Source organism: Curcuma longa, unplaced genomic scaffold (genome assembly GCF_044706935.1).
Source record: "Curcuma longa cultivar G26 ecotype Majalengka, Jawa Barat unplaced genomic scaffold, ITB_CL_G26_1.1 contig_17336, whole genome shotgun sequence".
Lineage (NCBI taxonomy): Eukaryota > Viridiplantae > Streptophyta > Magnoliopsida > Zingiberales > Zingiberaceae > Curcuma > Curcuma longa.
This window is the reverse complement of record NW_027430570.1, coordinates 4,925-26,843: the sequence shown is the minus strand read 5'-3', so window position 1 is coordinate 26,843 and position 21,919 is coordinate 4,925. Positions and strand designations below refer to the sequence as shown.

Here is a 21,919-nt window from a genome sequence, read left to right as displayed (position 1 = left end):
TGCTAAGTTTTATTTTCCTTCTTTGCCGGTCATAAAAGTTTAGCCACGCCTTCAAAAAAAGAAATCTTATCATTTTTACAATCTTAATAGAAAATTTTCCCGATAAAATTTTTAACTATCTTAGTAAAAAGTTTAATTATTTTTTTCTTAAAATTAAATCATCCTTTATAAATTCTTTTATTATTTTTAATTACTAAACTAAAACAAATTAAAATTTCAATTTTTTTTACTATAGCTGCTTTAATTTTAGATCTTTTGTTTATTTTCTTAAATTATTATTTCTCATTTGTAATTCAGAATACCTAGATTATTTTAAAAAATTATGTGGATAAATGTTCGATTAATTTTAAGCTAAAATATTATTTCTCATTATTCCCGAATGGCATTCCATTCCACGAATTTGGATCGTAGAAAGCATATCCACTAACATGATATGATATATTGATTAAACAATTTAATATTCCACAAAAGTTTCGGTACCGCAATCGACGGCTCCGACTCTTTGGGTGTTTTATCGGACGGACAAAACTCAACTCCGCATACGAATCAGCAGCCGAAAGAGAAGGCATCCATAAACGCCGTGGATTTCCAGATCGCGCCGTCCCGGGAGAAATGGATGGCCAGTTTGGCTTCCCTAATCCCTTTGTAGAAAGGTAGATAGCGGAGAGAAGCGAAGCCCTCTGTCGGTGGCTGATTCTATCAATCGAGGTCAAATCTGTGAGTTATTCTGTATTTCTTCCGTCAGTTCCTTTTTCTCCCTTGCAACAATTTCCGCTCGTTTGATCTATAATAATGCTTAAATTGTTCCTTCCTTGCTTGTGTTGACACATGTTATTTTTCCTTCATCGTAGGTTTTGCTTGTTCTTTCGGTAGTTATAGCTGGATTTAACTTGATAGTAAATGATGTAAGGCATATGCTTTCAACTTGTTTCTTGATTACCAAGTAATTCATTTTTTTGCTTGTGGTTTCTAATTGAAGTTAGATACGCTGATTAAAATATGTTAATATTTCCAAATTTGTGATCCTCCTACGTTTCTTCTTCGTAAATAATAAGTTCAGACATAGTTCTATATTGGCGTTTTTGTTGATGATCGAAAATGCTGCTTCTTGAGTGAAATATGAATGGTTGGTGTGATCACGAAGTTTCTAGATTTCAGCTGTTGTTTTTCTGTCTTTTTTTTTTAGCAAAAACAAGTATTTTTCTTTGTTTGATACATCGGATCCTAGTTGTGATGTGCTCGAAGTGGTAACATTATCCTTTTTTTTCTCATTGAAGTTAAAATCTCATCTAATGCTAATGGTCTTTGAATTCTTATTCTCATCTTCATTTGGATATTGTTTTTGATAGATAACTAGAAGAGGGTACAATACATATGTCGAACAGTATGGCCACACACTGGTGTTATCAGTGCAGGCAAAGAGTTCGACTTCGTGAGAGGGACAGCGCTTGTTCCAACTGTGATTCTGGTTTTGTGTTAGAACTTGATGAGATGGAGCCCATGGCGAGCCACTTCCCTGGATTGGACTCAGATCAGGATCCATGGATCAGGTTGATGGAAGCGGTCTCCACCTCAATGCGAGAGGGAAGGAGACACCACTTGGGACTAATGAGGCCACCGCATATCAATTCATATTTCGGTATGGAATCTAACTCAGGCCCTTGGTTGGTCTTCAGTGGGCAGATTCCAGTTCATGCATTCGATGATCATGGTTTGCAAGTGCTTCTCGATGGGCGTCAGGGTGTTGGAGTCCGGCGAGATGACATGGCAGACCTTTTTGTTGGACCTGGATTAGATGAACTGTTCGAGCAGCTTACGCAGAATGGTTCGTATGGTCGTCCACCACCTGCATCACAGTCATCTATTGATGCTATGCCCACCATAAAAATTAACCACGGGCATCTGCATGGAGATTCCCACTGCCCTGTCTGTAAGGAGGTATTTGAAATAGGGTCGGAGGTCCGAGAGATGCCGTGTAAGCATTTGTATCACTCAGAGTGCATCATCCCATGGCTACAGCAGCATAACTCCTGTCCAGTTTGTCGATATGAGATGCCTGCTCATGGTTCAGGTAGTTGGAGTTCAGGAACAAATAGCCAAAGCTCTAGCAGTGGCACGAGAAACAACAGGCATCTGCAGGAATCTGTTTTCCTACCTGTGGCCTTTTCACTCCAGTTGAACTCGCTTGATGCGAGATATTAAGATTTCCTACAGAAAACATGCAATTATCAATCCCTCTCACAGTTGAGACTCTACCCTACCAAATTTAATGCTTTTGACCAAAATAGATAAGAGCATACTCACACGCAATCAGTTCCTTCCTAAAAGCGTGGCTCTTCCTTGCTAAAACGGAACAAAAATATAATAAATGAGAGGACTTTCATTGCAGGTTTGTGTCAAGCTCATAGGCAGCGATCGAGAATGTATCTTCCAACTATTATTACACCTCCATGAGGGAGGGCATCACCATGTTCTGCTCATCATCCATATCCCTCCAGATCAACGTGGCTCCTAACATCCTCTACCAACTCTCATTAAATAGCTTTTACATCGTCCACCCAACTCCTTCACACACACTTTATTAGCTCCTCCTCCCTGCCACCGATTCAGTCAGCAATGGCTACCGCCACCTCTCCCAACTACAAGCCTTCTTACCACAGGTTAAACAAGCCGCCACAAGAAACCCAACAAGTCCCACGACGAGAAGCATCGTTCGATGGCATCTGGGAGGTATTCAAGCCTTCCACAGGGAGAAGGAACGGGTTGCTGAGGCTTAACAGGGGAGGCAGGTCCCGGCGGGCGAGGCTCCGGGTGGCCGGCCTGAGGAGGCTCCTGAGGAAGAAGGCCGTGGCGGTGAGGGCTGCTGTGAGCATGTCGCTGGACAAGGTGCTCAGGAGGCTCAAGGAGGGAAGGCCTTACCTGGGTGAACTCTTTGCAGGGAACTACATGTTCATGCAGGTGACCCCTTCGCCGACTCTGCAATATCTGGAGAAGCCGTTCATGCCTGCTACTGCTACTGCTATTGCTGCCAAAAACCACTACCACCATGGCGCCATGGTCTAGGACTGCCACCAACACCAAACCTCAGGTTCAACGTCCCGTAGCTCGCTGCATAGTCACCATTAATTAATGTTGCTATTGAGTAGCAAGATGAATAAGGGTATTGAATTAAGCACAGTTCGCTGTTAGCATTCGATCGATGTTGTTAGTTTCTGATTTTTTGAATGGAAAAGGGATTGATCATTGTGAATGTTTAGTGTTTATTCTTTAACAAAAAAAAAAAAGGTTATTGCAAAGCTAAATCTAATTAGGTTCAAGGGCGAAACATAGATTGTGAGGCACTCCTCTTATGAAAAAAGGTGGAATCTGCCACCTTTCCCACACGATCAGTCCCACGATCATTTATGAAGAGGTAAATCGAGAAATTGCAGTTGATTACGACGCAGCAGGATATTGCCTGGCTTCGCCAGGATTCGAGAGATTGTGAGGCACTCCTGTCTTTTTCCCGAAGGAGTGCAATGCTACACCTACTCTGAAGTAGGATATATAGTGACTGATAAGCAAGAGCAACCAATCTATGGTTATATATTAATTACTTCTAATTAGTTATTAGTTATTTAAATCAGAACACTACTTCTATATATATTTAATTATATAATGTATGTGTGTGTATAATCTAAGAAAAATTAATACTACAATGAATAACTAATTAAATAGAGTGATATTTCCTTTAAAAATTGAAAACTATAATTAATTAACTAAATTAAATTTAATAATGAAATTGAAATGAAAAGTCTAAAATTTATTAGATTTATTTAGAGTAATTAATATAACAAAATTAAACATATTAAATGGATTAAGACTTTCTTAAGGAATAAAAAATATATATAAAACTGACAGTTTATATGAAAGATCAACTTTTTAAAAATTAGATTTAATAGTGAAATGGAAATAAGAATTCCAGGAATTACAGTTACTTATAAAATTAATTGGCAAGAAATGCAACAAAGTAGATAATTGATAACCTTTATTATAATTTTCTTTAGAAAATGAAATATAAGAATGAAACAATTTATATAACATTGTTAGTTTTCACCCCAAAAAATTACAACTATTATTAGATGTGTGAATTTTAACTTGAAGACTTTTATTATATATATATATATATAATTGACACTTGGCTGTTAAGAATGCTCTCTAAAATCATAGTTAGCAAAATATATTATAAACATTGGATTAATGATATTTTAATGTTATTAATAGATATTATTTATGGAATTGACTTTCTTTGAATTTAACATTTAAATCTTATTATTGATTCTAAAATGCATAAATATAATTTATTTTGTTAGGTTTTGCTTTTATTATACAAAGATAACTAAACTTAATTGAGTTTACAGTTATAAATTGAAAAATATGACCATTTTTACAATTGAGGTTTTTCTATTACAAATCTCTAAATTTTTTATCTTAAAATTAATTTAGTAGGGATATTTTGCCAAAATTGCTCTAAATCAGTCAAAAATTACTTAAACTTAACCAAAATTGTTATAAGATTGAGCAATTTAATCAAAATTATTTATAATATTTTTTGATTATTCAATTAGAGAGAGAGAAAAAAAAAGGTTAGGTAACGTGAGAAGAAAAGAAGAAGAAGAAGAAGAGTACATTGCTTTTACATAATACATTAAAAATTAAGTTGCACAACAGGTGGTTAAGATTAAGTTAATAATTAATTTAGGGATGATAGAAAATTTCTTTATATAACACAACGGAGTGAGATTGAAGAAATGGCTAATGCTGGCCGCCATGGCGCGGAGGAGCTTGGTGGCGCTGTGGGACTAAGAAATGTGCTGGTGGAGGTTATGAGAGGGCCGAAACGTACGCTCCCTCCATGAACTGCCTCCATGATTGGTGGCATTGAGGGGTGATGATGAGTCCTCTCAGATTGTTGGATTTCTGGAATTTGTCTGTCAGGCTCCTCTGGCAGAGTACAAGAAGGTGCTTAAGATGGCGATGGCGGAGACGAGGGCGTTTAGCGGGCGGACAGGATTCCGGTAGCCACCACGGAGGCCACAATCACCACCACCCGCTTCATGGTGTTGCTCGCCGAGAACGTCAAGGGGCTGATTTCGTCGAGCGCCTGGTACGACGACTGGTTGTGGAGGTGGTAGAACACGCCCGACACGATCACATGACCCACAGGTAGGATGTCGAAGGGGCGGGCACTGTCGCCAACGCCCTGCGGAACCCCTCCGCCCACTGTGCGCCCTCCACGGCGATGGCCAACGGGAAGAGGTAGAGGAGCGGGACGATGCTTATGCAGCCGGCGACGATCGGGAGCACGGAGAGCCAGACGGGGAGGGGATAGAGGCCGGGGAAGGGTCTTCTTATCGCGGATTGGCGCAAGAAGAAAGGGGGGATTTCGTCGAGCAGTCGGAGAGGAGTCGACGAGCGGAGCCTGACGAAGGCGGCGTGGCGGATGAAGAGGCGGCGATGAGAGGCCGGTGATGGAAGGGGCGGAGGCAGGAGCAGAGCTTGGACGGAGGCCATGGCAGTGTAGAGTCAGGCGTCCGGAATCACAGTGGGATCGGCGGGCTGCAACGGTCATTTTCACAAATACAAGGTTCGATGACGTGGACGATTCATGGAAGCGCCTCCCTGCGAAGGTAACGAAGGTCTCCCGAGCGTTTTCAGTTTCTGCTTCGAGGTTCAAATTTGCTCGCAGGATGTTCCCGCCTCCTATAAATATGTGCCTGCGATGCGATTTCACTCCGTCGGCTGAACAAAGCGAGAGAGAGAGAGAGAGAGAGCGAGCGCGACGATGAAAAAGAGAGCAGCAGCGACGACAGCCAAATCGAAGCCCATGGCGAAAGGGAAGTTGAAGCGGCGGGGCTCGTTCTTCGCTTCTCCAACCTCGATTCCATCTCCCGATTCCTCCTCCAAACCGTACGATCTAGATCTGTCTTCCTTTCCTTCAGCAGTAGCCGCCGCCTCCTCCTTGAACGCCAGCGCCGATCCCTTCTCGCGCCATCACGTCTCTCCTCCTCCTTCCTCTAAGACGAAGACCACCGCCGTAGCTACCATATCCGATCTGAAGGCATTTGCCGGATCCCGCATTGAGTCCCTCAAGCGGCACTTCGACGTTTGCCACTCTGAAATGGTCAATGAGTTCGATGCTTCCAACAGTCGCCTCTCCAAGCGCTTCAAGGTATTTTCCACCTCGGTACTCTTTGTTCAGATGATTGTTTTAAGATTAGTCTTTCTCTAATGCCTAGGGAATATTTCATGATCTTAGTGTTTTCATCAGTCCCACATCTTCCTCTCGCGCCTGTTGGCTTTGGTGTACATCTCATGGATCTTAATTATGATTCTTCTATTCTGTTATTTGGCATCCATTCCAGGCAATAGGTACAGTGTTTCAATCAGGCTACATAAAAAATCATTTATGATTTGATTCATGGTTAAATTGGCTTTCCATTTACCCCCAAATGGTTAAGCTTAAAAGAATAGGATTAATAACAAACTCAATTTATACAACTGTTTGCTATATGCTTGTGAAAATAAGTTTAGTATGTCATCAAATTAAAGCAGCGGTGCAAAATCATGGTTTCAGTCCATGCATCAACCTATTGTCCAGGGTAGTTGTCAGTAATCTTTAAATATCTTTTGTGTTACAATTTGTATTAGGAATCCATTATTATTTAGAGTGAGCTATCCTATGAAGGATGTCAGATACTGTTTTAATAATGTCACATTATGTCATAATCAAGGGTATTGTGAATCCAGATTGTATAATCATTCTTTCTCAAAACACAGGATTATTTGATTTTCATGGATAATTCCAAAGGATGTTTTAGCATTTTTAAGATTGTTCTCAATTTCTATTCATAACTAAGCTGGTGTAAGACTATAAATGATTCATATAACTAATAGACATAGGTTGGGAATTTTCCAAGCCTGTGTAGCATCTCTTTTTGGAATTACTATTTTACTTTGGCATCTTTGTGGTATTAACCCAGTGGATTTTTTTCCCCTCATGATATACTAAGCAAGCATTTACTGTGATGCTCTCATTTTATATATAGATCCAGACAAAAGCTTGTCTGCAACTAACTGAGGAAGCAGAAAATGACTGCAAGAAGATTGCTGATAGGATGAATGAACATACAGAAATGATGAAGGTGATGTAGTGGTTGTCATGTCTTTTCTTGTTTTCTCTTTCCAAATGAATTTCCTTGTTTGGTTTTGTTTTCTCAGGCCACGTATGCAGAACTCATTAGCAAAGCACATTCTACAGCCTCTCATGGTATGCTAAAAAATTCTAATACCAAAAAATCTACTCTCGGATGCCTAATAGAGATTGATAAAGTATATTTTACAATCAAGATAATATTTAAATAATTTCTGAATCAAAAGGTTACAACAAATATTTAATTTCATAGCAGGAAGAATTAACAGTCAGAAACTCATCGTTTATAACATAGTTCTTTAGTTTGGAAGTCCAGGTTAGATGTGTTGCTTCAGGATTGACAAATAGTTTCAACCAGCCAAAAGATCATATGAACTCAAAGACTATATATGCATGTAGAATGTTCCCAAATTTTCATTCTTCTCTTTTGTTGCTTTACGGCTCTAACATTCCATCTTTGCTTGTTATCAGTGTGTAAGGTTTCCATTCCTGAGCTCAAGCAATCAATGGAGAAAGCCATTGACAGATTCCGCAACCGTTATAAGATACCAACAACTCCAATTTGATCAAATCTTAATTTGTATATGTTGCATCTCCTAGGTATCTGCTGAACTTATTGTTTTCTTATTTTATATTTACCTAGACAAATTATCTGTGCAATGTTTAATGGTTGGTAATGCCAATGTGCATTTACGAATTCATGATGATGCTTGTGTTGCGAATTATATTTTTATCACACTCATGTGTTCCAACTTGACTTAGTTGGACTCCAGAATCATTCCTAAGCTACATAATCTCTATGTTTCAGGTCACAAACTCACTCTATCTGGATGTTCGGGATGCTGCGTCTACAGGAGTGAACCATGTAAGTCAATAAATTTTAGGGAAACGTTCTGACGAGAAATGTGATAAATACGTAAAGTTTTGTTTCATTTTCATTTGGTGAACATTGTAAACATTGTTTCCCGGGCTTCTTCACTACGACATGTTCAAGAACTATTATCCATGAACTAAATAAAAAGCCTAACATGTTGGACTAATATTATTATTCAACTCGTTTACTTCAGAGCTTACGAACCTAAACGGACTATTTCTAGTCGAATACTGACAAATTTTCAGGGGTTCCACTGAACTCGATAAGGTTTAATTGTAGTTCTTTGCGACTGAGTTTTAGTTTCAGATGGATATGCTTCAATTGAAATGAATTGAGGATTAAGTTTAGTAAAAAACGCGCCGAAACCCATTGCATGACGAGAGGCCTGGGCATTAGAGATAACCCCGTATCCCTCAAATTAGTTGCTAGAGGACATGCACAGCGTGCAAGCAAGCACGACAAAATACTGCAAATCATATGATTATTCCCCAGTCTAAATGTTAAATGAATGAAACAATCATAAATTTGAGAACATAATACTTCCACTTCATAAACTTCTTGTGACAGACGAACTTTTCTTGAAAAATCACATTGCAATTAGCATAACATTTGGTTTAGTCTTCTTGCACGTTAGAGTCATTCAGGTCAGCCAAGTAGAGATCTTTCATGGACCATCTTTCACAAATGAAAAAGATTGAGCGAACAACGCAATCTGCCACAAATGAAGAATACATTGGTTAACTTCAACAATCAATGAATAAATAATTTCATCAGTAAGCTTGATTTATGCTGACATTGTAATGGCAACATGCATAGCCGTGTGCACAAATACCTCGACGATTTCTTATTGTTAATAAATAGAGTCCAATAAGCGTGTCTTGAGTTGGTACAGAAATAGGATCCTCGATATCTAGAAACAAGAGATTCATATGAGAAAACATAAGTAAACGAGCATCCGCTTAAGCTTCCAAAGATAAAGCTACATGAGCAGTCATTTGATCCCCATTAAAGTCTGCATTGAAACCTTTACAAACTAATGGGTGTAAACAAATAGCGCTCCCTTCCACTAAAATAGGTTGGAATGCTTGTATGCCTAATCTGTGCAGGGTGGGTGCTCTATTCAATAATACAGGATGCCCTTACATAACTTCTTGAAGTATTTCCCATACAATGGGTTCTTTTTCCCAAATTTTAGGTTTGTGTACATTAGGCATAGCAATGTCATGAGTCAAAACACAAAGTAATTATGTAAATAGCAAATATATGATAGGACTTTAGAATGCCAATTTAGAGAAAGGAAATCTGGATGGAGTATTTGATTTTTCTATGGATTCCCATTCCTATGCCCTATTCAATAAATAATTTGAAACAAAGAAGCCGCTAAAAACAAACTTAACTAATTACCACAAGCCATATAGCACAATTCACAACTATTAGGGATTATTTAACAAATATATAATGCTACCAATAAGATCTAGCTAATGTCATAAGGTCAGTAAAAAGGGTGATGAAATATATAATTTGGAATGAGCAATATGTTAAAAACAAAAATCAAGAAAAGTCATATATCGGCATCAACTAGTGTTGAGGATTATTTAACAAAAATTTGTTTTGCCAACCAGATCTAGATAGTCATATGGTTAGTAGAAAATCGTCATTTATATTTGTTGCCTTCTTTTTGATCTCCCCCTTACATTTACTCCTCAAAATTGTAGCCTAATCGATTCAACTTGTTCAATTAAAAAATAGATCAATCATCTTTCAAAATCATATGTATAGAAAAGAGATATAATAAACGAGATGACTTGTTATACACTTGCCAGCAGATGGTAATGTTCGACAGCATGCCAATTAACAAAAACTCAATAATTTATATATCAAAACCCAAATAGTTGTGTAATTATAAATATATATATATATATATATATATATATATATATATATATATATATATATATATATGTATATATATATATACACATATATACACAAATACTACCATCACAAAAAATAAAGCATTTTGCCTTCGTGAATTCATGTGATGAACTATTAGGTAAGTTGAAGTATTGGAAACATATTTTATATATCATAAGTGAATTTGAAAGTAAACATATTTTCAAGATTTCTGGAAGATTTAAGTGTAAATATGTAACATATCTACATAATCAATAGTATCAGAGTAAGTACAAATTTTGAAAAAGACTAATTTAAACTACCTAACAATGTATTTCCAGGAGCATTGCTGTATTCCACCAAAGACAAGGTCATGGATCATTTTGAAGCATCCATGCTCCATATAGCTTGATTAATAAAGATACCACAAGTATTTTGTGGCTTCCAGGTGCATATACTTTGCTATGACATTGAATTTTCTCTTACAATTTGACAATCAAATCTTTTTGAAAAATAAAATGAAAATGAAAAAGAAACTAGAACTAAGTAGACAACTTCAACTTCAAATAAGCATGCTATAACAAATTAACTCAATGATAATGCGTAAAGAGCAAAAGGTCAGCAATAGAAGAAAAAAGTGAAATTTCATTTGTTACAAATGTCTTGTATGAACTCCGGCAAATCAATATCAGCATCTGCATCATCTCCTGTTGGTGCCATTGAATCCATCAGTGTTGCTATAAAATGAGAGAAATCCAAGGTCAGCAACTAACCAACAATTGCACTCGCCAGACCACTAAGATTACTATCTAGGTATATGCACAGAAGAGCCCACTATCTAAAAAGCATACAGGAGTCAACAATACAGTAAAAATCAGAATTGTCATAAGCGAATCACTAGAATGTCAATTCATTATAATGATGAGTGTCCTAATTACCTTTCCTAATAGCAGGGATGTTCTAGCTAAATGTCCCTACTGAGCTAGTAAGTAGGTCAGTGTCAGGACTGTTAGGGTGTTCCGTTAAGTAGCATAAATCACTAGCAGTTTCAATAGGTGTCATTCAGTACATATGGTTGCAAGTGTGTGAAAGTTTATTCAACATATTGGTTGTCATAATGGGATCACGTGTTTTCACTCTCACCATGGCATCCTGTTTGAATTGATTGGAGATTGGGAAACGAGGAGGAAAATGGAATGAAAATCAACATAAGCACCCATTGCTAGGAGGGTCCTGTTTAGTCAAGTAGACTAAGCATTTCCATCACAATGGATTAAATCAGCCAAAGGTTCCCTTTGCCTAGGCACTTTCATTAGTTGTTGGTTCAACCAATCCAATAATATGAGAATAAAGGAAAACTCAGAAGCCCTAAATGATCCGCTAGCAGGTTACAGATTCTACTCATAATCTAGAACATCAAAGCATTGAGATCTAACCATAATAGCCTTCTGTACCATATCAGGTAAATAAAACATTAATGATATCCTAATGCAAAAAAAGGAAATCAATTTCAATTTTAAATTTGAAGAACCTTGAATATTATTTTGCTGATTTGCATAGTTGTCGTGTTGTTGCAATTGAGACACTTGAGTTTGTTGCTGCTGTTGCACTAATTGAGAATGGCTACTGGGATGCTGAAACCGTTGAGTTTGTTGCACTAATTGAGAATGGCTACTGGGATGCTGAAATCGTTGAGTTTGTTGCTGCTGTTGCACTAATTGAGAATGGCTACTGGGATGCTGAAATCGTTGAGTTTGTTGCTGCTGTTGCACTAATTGAGAATGGCTACTGGGATGCTGAAATCGTTGAGTTTGTTGCTGCTGTTGCACTAATTGAGAATGGCTACTGGGATGCTGAAATCGTTGCTGTCCAGGTGCCTGTGAAGGGATATTTTTTTTCTTTTTTGCAGATAGAATAATATTTTGAATTTTCTTCTCAAACATAGGAATTTTATCCTTCAGACTTGGTTTGATATTAGCCTTGGATAACTGCAATATTTGCAATATGCGTTCTAATATCATCTTAAAACCTTTCATTTTCTCAAATTGTTCTGCTGCCTTTGCTGATGGAAGAGCATCATTCTGAATACAAGACAAAGCACAAAGCCAAGTGATATCAGAAAAGTTGGATTTATTTGCTTACTTCTGATTAAAGTAGGTGCAAGTATCTCAAGAACCAATAGGATAATTACCTGCTGCAACTTCAGACAAATTCGTTGGTAGAGCTCATGCAGGTCGGAATAGTAGAGATCTTTCATGGACCTAATCTGCCACAAATGAAGAATATATGGGTTACCCTTAACAATCAATGAATAAATAATTTCATCAGTAAGCTTGATTTATGCTGACACTGTAATGGAAGCATGCATAGCTGTGTAGGTTTGTGTACGTTAGGCATAGCAATGTCATGAGTCAAAACACAAAGTAATTATGTAAATAGCAAGTATATGATAGGACTTTAGAATGCTAATTTAGAGAAAGTAAATCTGGATGGAGTATTTGATTTTTCTATGGATTCCCATTCCTATGCCCTATTCAATAAATAATTTAAAACAAGGAAGCTGCTAAAAACAAACTTAACTTATTGCAACAAGCCATATATCACAATTCACAACAATTAGGGATTATTTAGCAAAGATATAATGCTACTAGCAAGATCTAGCTAATGTCATAAGGTTAGTAAAAAGGGTGATGAAATAGATAATTTGGAACAAGCAATTGTTAAAAACAAAACACAGCTTATCATGAAAAGCCATATATCAGCATCAACGAGTGTTGGGGGTTATTTAACAAAAATTTATTCTGCCAACCAGATCATGATAGTCATATGGTTAGTAAAAAATGGTCATTTATATTTGTTACCTTCCTTTTGATCTCCCCCTTCCATTTACTCCTCAAAACTGTAGCCTAATCGATTCAACTTGTTCAATTCAAAAATAGATCAATCATCTTTCAAAGCCATACGGACAGAAAAGAGACAAAATAAACGAGATGACTTGTTATACATTTGCCAGCACATGGTAATGTTTGATAGCATGTCAATTGACAAAAACTCAATAATTTATGTATCAAAACCTAGATAGTTGTGTAATTAAAAACTATATATACACAAATATTACCATCACAAAAACATAATATCTTGCCATCAGGAATTCATGTGACGAACTAATAGGTCAGTTGAAGTATTGGACACATATTTTATATAGCATAAGTGAATTTGAAAGTAAGCATATTTTGAAGCCTTTTGGAAGATTGAAGTGTAAATATGTAACATATCTACATAATCAATATTATCAGAGTAAGTACAAATTTTGAGAAAGACTAATTTAAACTACCTAACAATGTATTACCAGGAGCATTGTTGTATTCCACCAAAGACAAGGTCATGGATCATTTTGAAGCATCCATGCTCCATATAGCTTGATTAATAAAGATACCACAAGTATCTTGCGCCTTCAGGTGCATATACTTTGCTACGCCATTGAATTTTCTCTTACAATTTGACAATCAAATCTTCTTGAAAAATAAAATGAAAAGAAAAAAAGAAACTAGAATTAAATAGACAACTTCAACTTCAAATAAGCATACTATAACAAATGAACTCAATGATAATGGATAAGTTAAGGAGCAAAAGGTTAGCAACAGAAGAAAAAAGTGAAAATTCATTTGTTACAAACCTTTTGGTAGATCTCCTCCTGCAAATCAGCAATTGCAACATGTCCTGTTGGTCCTATTGAATCCAGTGTTGCTGTAAAAATGAGAGAAGTCCAAGGTCAGCAACTAACCAACAATTGCACTCGCCAGACCACTAAGGTTATTATCTAGGTACATGCACAGAAGAACCCACTATCTCAAAAACATACAGAAGTCAACAACACAGTAAAAATCAGAATTGTTATAAGCGAATCACCAGAATGTCAAATGCCAATTTATTGTAATGATGAGTGTCCTAATTACATTTCCTAATAGCAAGGATGTTCCAGCTAAGGAGTGGATGGAGATGGGACAAAAGGTGAGTTAGCTGACTGTGAAGGTGTTCCAGATTTTATTTGAGATGATAGCAGAGTGTGCTGGTCAATTTGAGGAGAAGAATTATGAGAAACTTGAGGAGATGAGGCTTGAAAATTTTGAGGTGATGAAATTGGGAAAGCAGCACCTGGTTTCACTTGATAATAGCCATGTCTTTGAGTAGTTGAGTAATGTTGTTGATAAAGGCCTGGCTTAATGCCAGGTGCTTGTCTCAACTTCAAGTCACTGACTTCATTTGATTGATGGAGCTGTTGCATTTGGTGCAATGGCATCTGTGAGGTTTGCTGTTGTTTTTGTTGCTGCAACTGTTGCTGCAGAGGCTGTTGGGCTTGAAGTAGTTGCTGCTTTTGTTGTTGCTGCAGCAAATGTTGTTGCTGCAGCAAATATTGTTGCACATGTTGTTGTTGTAATTGTTGCTTTAGCTGTGGATTTGACATCAGATGCTGCTGCTCCTGTTTGAAATGCTGCTGTTTTATAACATTAGAACTTGATTGTTTGGTAGTTACATTGTTTTGCAATGAACTCAATGAGCCATTTGGCATTACATTAGAATTGGTCTGTTGAGCAATGGAATTCTGGGCCGATACCAGACCACCTAGCTGCATAGGAGCAATTGCTCCCTGCTGCAATGAACTAAAAGAATTTCCTTGGACAGGATCAACTGTAGAACCAGTTTGTAATGCATGCGAGATATTCTGTTGAGATGTAACACCAAAATGTGCAGATAATGGCACAGAACCATGTTGCATGTTTTGCACAGCAGGTGTCTGCATTGAATTTGAAGAACCCTGAATATTATTTTGCTGATTTGCATAGTTGTCGTGTTGTTGCAATTGAGAAATTTGAGTTTGTTGCTGCTGTTGCACTAATTGAGAATGGCTACTGGGATGCTGAAATTGTTGCTGTCCAGATGCCTGTGAAGGGATTCCTTTTTTCTTATTTGAAGCTAGAATATTTTGAATTTGCTTCTCATACAAAGGAATTGTATCCTTCATGCTTGGACTGATATTAGCCTTGGATATCTGCAATATTTGCAATGTGCATTCTAGCATCATCTTAAAACCTTTCATTTTCTCAAATTGTTCTGCTGCCTTTGCTGATGGCAGACCATCATTCTGAAACTCAAAATAGAAGACAAAGCAGAAAGCAAAGTGATATCAGAAAAGTTGGATTTATTTGCTTACTTCTGATTAAAGTAGGTGCAAGTATCTCAAGAACCAACAGGATGATTACCTGCCGCAACTTCAGAGAAATTCGTTGGTGAAGCTCATTCAGGTCAGCAAAGTAGAGGTCTTTCATGGACCTAATCTGCCACAAATGAAGAATATATTGGTAACCTTCAACAATCAATGAATAAATAATTTCATCAGTAAGTTTGATTCTGCTGACACTGTAATGGGCTGTAATGGAAGCATGCATAGCCGTGTAGGTTTGTGTGCATTAGGCATAGCAATGTCATGAGTCAAAACACAAAGTAATTATGTAAATAGCAAGTATATGATACGACTTTACAATGCCAATTTAGAGAAAGTAAATCTGGATGGAGTATTTGATTTTCTATGGATTCCCACTATGCCCTATTCAATAAATAATTTGAAACAAGGAAGCTGCCAAAAACAAACTTAACTTATTACAACAAGTCATATATCACAATTCACAACTATTAGGGATTATTTAACAAAGATATAATGCTACCGGCAAGATCTAGCTAATGTCATAAGGTTAGTAAAAAGGGTGATGAAATATGTTAAAAACAAAACACAGCTTATCATGTATAGCCATATGTCAGCATCGACAAGTGTTGGGGGTTATTAACAAAAACTTGTTTTGCCAACCAGATCTAGATAGTCATATGGTTAGTAAAAAATCGTCATTTATATTTGTTGCCTTCCTTTTGATGTCCCCCCAACATTTACTCCTTAAAAACTGTAGCCTAATCCATTCAACTTGTTCAATTAAAAAATAGATCAATCATCTTTCAAAGCCATATGCACAGAAAAGAGACAAAATAAACGAGATGGCTTGATATACACTTGCCAGCAGATGGTAATGTTTGACAACTTGTCAATTAGCAAAAACTCAATAATTTATGTATCAAAACCCAGATAGTCGTGTAATTAAAAAAATGTACAAATACTACCATCACAAAAACATAACATTTTGCCTTCATGAATTCATGTGATGAACTAATAGGTCAGTTGAAGTATTGGAAACATATTTTATATAGCATAAGTGAATTTGAAAGTAAGCATATTTTGAAGTCTTATGGAAGATTTAAGTGTAAGTATGTAACATATCTACATAATCAATAGTATCAGAGTACCTAACAATGTATTTCTAGGAGCATTGTTGTATTCCACCAAAGACAAGGTCATGGATCATTTTGAAGCATCCATGCTCCATATAGCTTGGTTAATAAAGATACCACAACTATTTTGCGCCTTCATGCTATGCCATTGAATTTTCTCTTACAATTTCACAATCAAATCTTTGACAGCATGTCAATTGACAAAAACTCAATAATTTATGTATCAAAACCCAAATAGTTGTGCAATTAAAAAATATATATACACAAATATTACCATCACAAAAACATAATATCTTGCCATCAGGAATTCATGTGACGAACTAATAGGTCAGTTGAAGTATTGGACACATATTTTATATAGCATAAGTGAATTTGAAAGTAAGCATATTTTGAAGCCTTCTGGAAGATTTAAGTGTAAATACACAACATATCTACATAATCAATAGTATGAGATGAAGTACAAATTTTGAGAAAGACTAATTTAAACTACCTGAAGCATCCATGCTCCATATAGCTTGACTAATAAAGACACCACAACTATTTTGCGCCTTCCAGGTCCATATACTTTGCTATGCCATTGAATTTTCTCATACAATTTGACAATCAAATCTTCTTGAAAAATAAAATGAAAAGAAAAAAGAAACTAGAACTAAGTAGACAACTTCAACATAAAATATGCACAAATGAACTCAATGATAATGGATAAGTTAAGGAGCAAACGGTCAGCAAAGAAGGAAAAAGTGAAATTCCATTTGTTACAAACCTTTTGGTAGATCTCCTCCTGCAAATCAGCAACTGCAACATGTCCTATTGGTGCTATTGAATCCAGTGTTGCTGTAAAAATGAGAGAGGTCCAAGGTCAGCAACAAACCAACAATTGCATTCACCAGACCAACTAACCAACAATTGCACTCGCCAGACCACTAAGGTTATTATCTAGGTACATGCACAGAAGAGCCCACTATCTAAAAAACATACAGGAGGAGTCAACAACACAGTAAAAATCAGAATTGTTATAAGCGAATCACCAGAATGTCAATTCATTATAATGATGAGTGTCCTAATTACCTTTCCTAATAACAAGAATGTTCCAGCTAAGTGTCCCTACTGAGTTAGTAAGTAGTTCACTGCCAGGACTGTTAGGGTGTTCAGGTAAGTAGCATAAATCCCTGCCGAGCAGTTTCAATAGGTGTCATTCAGTACATATGGTTGCAACTGTGTGAAAGCTTATTCAACATGTTGGTCGTCATAATGGGATCAGGTGTTTTCACTCTCACCATGTCATCCTGTTTGAATTGATTGGAGATTAGGAAACATGGAGAGAAACGGAATGAAAATCAACATAAGCACCCATTGCTAGGACGTCCTGTTTAGTCGAGTAGACTAAGCATGTTTAGTTGAGTAGACTAAGCATTTCCATCACAAGGGATTAAATCAGCCAAAGGTTCCCTTCGCCTAGGCACTTTCATTAGTTGTTGATCCAACCAATCCAATAATACAAGAATAAAGGAAAAATCAGAAGCCCTAAATGATCCGCTATCAGGTTACAGATTCTGCACATAATCCAGAACATCAAAGCATTGAGATCTAGCCATAGTAGCCTTCTGTACCAAATCAGGTAAATAAAACACTAATGATATCCTAATGCAAAAAAAAAAGGGAAATCAATTTCAATTTTAAATTTTGAATTTGTAGAAATAGAAACAAATATGATCTATGATTTTCATCAAAAAGTATTCACATCCACATGGACTTCTGTCTTGGATGAAAGTGAAAACTTCTACGATACATACCTGGATCTACAGGATTCTGGTTAATAGATGGGTTGATTTGTCCAGGTCCTCTAGGATGTGGAGACTTACACTCCAATAACACCATTTTTACAGAAATCTTTCTCAAATAATCAGACTGAGATATTATAGTGTTAGAGGAATACATCAGAATATTAACAAAAAGATTAGGCAAGAAAAAGAAAGCATTGAATACTGATTCTCCCTCTTGGAAATCACATACTTAAAGATAACTAATAGTTTAGAAACCTAAGTAATCATCTAAAAAGATCTCGATAACAAATCTGCAGTAAACTAACACCAGTACAATTTGATCATCAGCCTATAGGTTGTGGGCACTGTGAAGTTCTTTAAAAAAAAAAAGGGCAGCCCGGTGCACGAAGCTCCCGCCATGCGGGGTCCGGGGAAAGGATCCATTGTACGCAGCCTTACCTTGCCTTTAGCAAGAGGTTGTTTCCAGGATTTGAACCCGTGACCTCTAGGTCACATGGCAGCAACCTCTAGGTCGCGGGCACTGTGAAGTTCTTTATGAAGGATAAATTTCTAAGAAAGAGCATATTCAGTTATTTGAGGACACAGAGAAAAAGAAGACAAAAATAATTACAAATGAGAGGTCATAAAGAAAGCTGCATTATTACATCTGAAAATTTTCATAAGACTATATATAGTGTTCATTTTCATAAGACATGAAATAACATTAAAGCAAAATTTAAGCATTAACCTAGCAGAGTAAAAGCATGCAAGAACAAACCAGGCCAATAGAGCTGAGTAAATGAACAAGATAACAGGATCTACCTGACTTGTAGCTGAATTATATATGTAATCCTCAAACTTAAAAGCAATTTTTTGAAGTTCATCTAGACGGTCAGGCACAGAGATTGGCAGATGACTCTTCAAAGTCCCCATTCTAAAATATAAATTATTCAAGTATTACACTACAAAAATTATGGGCACAAAGATTCAAGGACCAATAGAATAATAGATACTTGATACGTGAATGACAAATAACATCTGAGTAGCAGTTAAGCGCAAAGATATGGTCAAAAAATGCACATAAAATGGACAAAACATGTTTAAAAATTGAAAGTCTACAAGACCATGATTGAAGAAAGAACAAAATGTAAAAGACTACCATATTGCAGGTTCAGTTTATTAAAAGAAATTACCACTTTAATTTTTATTAATAAATAAATTGTACTGAAAACTGATGAAGACAGTTGCATAACTTAAGAAAAAGCACATATAAATTATATTAACATTAGTAATTTAGTAACTCATCAGGGAAAGGGGTAAAAACAGGCATATAGAACATGAAGCATGAAAGATGCATCTAACAAGGTTGTCAAATTTAGGTTCATATCATAAATCATTTTGGTGAATTTTCGAATTATAACCATATCAAATTGTGAATTGCAAAGTTTAAATTCCAAAATAGTTCTATTTTATTCAGAACAGTTATGGAGAAACTTGATTCATAACAAAAATATATTGGTCCATATCTTCCATTGATGATGTGCGAATTATTGTTTGTTACATTCCATTAAATATTGAAATGAAATACACAACATAGAAAAATAATTGTTGTCAAATGACTGACGAGTTAGACATAATATGACTCCTAAGTCACTATCAATTTACCTCTCATTCTATGTATGGATGTGACAGAGAATCATACTTCTCAATGATGATTAAATGCCAAGTCCACAATAATAACAGTCAAGGTAGTCAAGATTGCAATTTAGACTTTAGGATCTTATGATCCACTCTAATCTCAATAACCCAGATCATAAATAGGATCTAAATTATGCCAGAATCATGCTTATAACTCTTAGGTAAAAGAATCATTTAAAATCATTGTCATTATCATCAATCCTATAATTATAGGTTGTTATTTATTATATAAAAATGGATCATTGAGGATTGTATTAGATTTTTCAAATGACTACTATATGAATAATTATATTATACTATATAATACTAGAACGATAGTGTGTAAGATATTCTTATACTAATCCTATAGATTGAAATGCACAAATGATAAATTATAAATGACAAATGTGATTCTAAAATATTTTCATTAAATTGCCAGATCTTATGATCCTTCATTCTAATCCTACAAACAAACTCATATATCTCTTTTTGTTCTTCAATAGAATCTCAGTGCCAATAGTCGACAATCGTTGTCTACTCTATGTCCACATGATATGATTTTTTTCTTCCATGTCATCGGTAACTTCAAGATTCACTCTATTTAACCTTTAAAATACAAAATCTAGCATTTCTTTCCTCCTTTGTAAAGCATTCAATTTAATTACTAATATAATGGGTTTAATTTTATTACTTAATGGCTTAAATTTAGATTTAGTTAGTTAGATTGAATTCTTAATGAGTTTCCTCTTTTATTTCTAGAATCATACAAAATAAAATTTGTATTTAAGTTTAATCCGATCATCATGTTCTTATCATTTCCCATTTACATATAAGAACCATATCGTTTTACATGTTAATTGAAACATATATGAAATAAATTGTGTGTAGAGTATGATTGACAACTAGCCTCTATAAGGTCAAAATAACAGGAGGAATGTGCATTCCTCAAATTAGAAAATGTCTACATCTGAGCTCACATGCAATTGATAATGCTTCAAAATAATCAAATGGGGTTCCAATTAGTGTATAGCCTTTTGTAGATTGAATTATTTTAGAATATGGTAGAACAATTTCATGAATCCTCAAATTCAAACTCCAGGATTGATGTATACAATATTAAATCAATCAAGTAATTACCGAGAGACCACACTTGACATACAGTAGAGACATCAAGTTCATGTACTTTTGGAATACTGGCAAGAAGTCAACTCTTTGATAAAGTTAAGCTAAGAAATAAATACATATAAGAAAAAGAATAAAGCAATATAATCTATTAATCGTGAAGATAAAGTTTTAAGCCATCTAATATACAAATAGCAAGATGACAGAAAGAATCAAATTCTATAACCACCCATGTCATGTAGACTACAATGTTGGACAATCAGAATTAAATCAGTATCTCCACTGCCAGTTTCTTTTCAGCTATTTCAATGCAAGTAGCTCATCCTGCTTACAAGAATCTATGCGTCATACGTTTCCAAGAAAAGACAGTAGTTGTGAAATTGAAAAGAAAAAACAAAAAACCTACGCAGACACCCTAATTCGACCCCAAGAAATATTTCAAAGTCGACTATCGAATAATTCAATGATAGAATCGAGGCAATTGCCCATAACGATGATCCAGTCACCAAAATGAGTAAAATTTAGAGGGAGATTAAGGCATCCCACATACATGCTATTCACTATTCTTTGTCGTCCCTCGGGCTTGATTTGTCTCCTCCAGTCACCGGCGCTCGCATCTGGCATGGACGGTGGCTCCCCCTGAGCCGGCCTCCAACTGTTCCTCTCCATCGATCTAACCAGATGCCCTAACCTTATGAACAAAAAAGACGCAACGACTTCAGAAAGGCTCAAAGGAGATCGGACGTGAGATGCCGGGAGGAAATGAATACGGAAGCGGATGCAAAAGACGAACGACGGCGAAAGAAAGAAAGGAGGGAAGAAGAGAACCAGGGGCGAGGAGGGGCGGATCAAACTGATTTACAAAAAAAATAAAAATTGATTTTTTCTTAAAATTAAATAATCTTTTATAAATTCTTCTATTATTTTTTAATTACGAAACTAAGAAACAAATTAAATTTTCAAATTTTTTTTACTATAGCTGCTGCTTTAATTTCAAAATATTTTTATTTTCTTAAATTATTTTTCAAAATTATTATTTTTAATGTTAATTTATTTTCTCAT

At 35.9% G+C, this 21,919-nt stretch overlaps 4 protein-coding genes across 4 annotated transcripts; 3 read left to right on the top strand and 1 right to left on the bottom strand.

Moving 5' to 3' along the window:
* Positions 1-610: 610 nt before the first annotated feature.
* On the top strand, positions 611-2,265 carry LOC141816586 (E3 ubiquitin-protein ligase RZF1-like). The gene is given in 3 exon segments (XM_074704333.1): positions 611-717; positions 1,350-2,135; positions 2,137-2,265. Coding segments are annotated over 2 exon segments (804 nt in total). The 5' UTR covers positions 611-717; positions 1,350-1,374; the 3' UTR covers positions 2,180-2,265.
* A 124-nt stretch (positions 2,266-2,389) lies between these two features.
* Positions 2,390-3,253, top strand: LOC141816588 (uncharacterized). Its single transcript, XM_074704335.1, has one exon. It carries the CDS (start codon positions 2,617-2,619, stop codon positions 3,061-3,063), a length of 447 nt encoding a protein of 148 aa, XP_074560436.1. The 5' UTR covers positions 2,390-2,616; the 3' UTR covers positions 3,064-3,253.
* A 2,426-nt stretch (positions 3,254-5,679) lies between these two features.
* LOC141816587 (uncharacterized) lies at positions 5,680-8,171 on the top strand. Its single transcript, XM_074704334.1, has 5 exons — positions 5,680-6,211; positions 7,089-7,184; positions 7,261-7,309; positions 7,664-7,792; positions 8,001-8,171. Exons 1-4 carry the CDS (start codon positions 5,825-5,827, stop codon positions 7,756-7,758), a joined length of 627 nt encoding a protein of 208 aa, XP_074560435.1. The 5' UTR covers positions 5,680-5,824; the 3' UTR covers positions 7,759-7,792; positions 8,001-8,171.
* A 271-nt stretch (positions 8,172-8,442) lies between these two features.
* On the bottom strand, positions 8,443-21,526 carry LOC141816589 (mediator of RNA polymerase II transcription subunit 15a-like). Its single transcript, XM_074704336.1, has 6 exons — positions 21,408-21,526; positions 18,881-18,992; positions 18,089-18,203; positions 17,059-17,129; positions 15,284-15,324; positions 8,443-8,732 (listed from the first exon to the last, which is right to left on the bottom strand). Exons 1-6 carry the CDS (start codon positions 21,524-21,526, stop codon positions 8,681-8,683), a joined length of 510 nt encoding a protein of 169 aa, XP_074560437.1. The 3' UTR covers positions 8,443-8,680.
* Between the last annotated feature and the right edge of the window lie 393 nt (positions 21,527-21,919).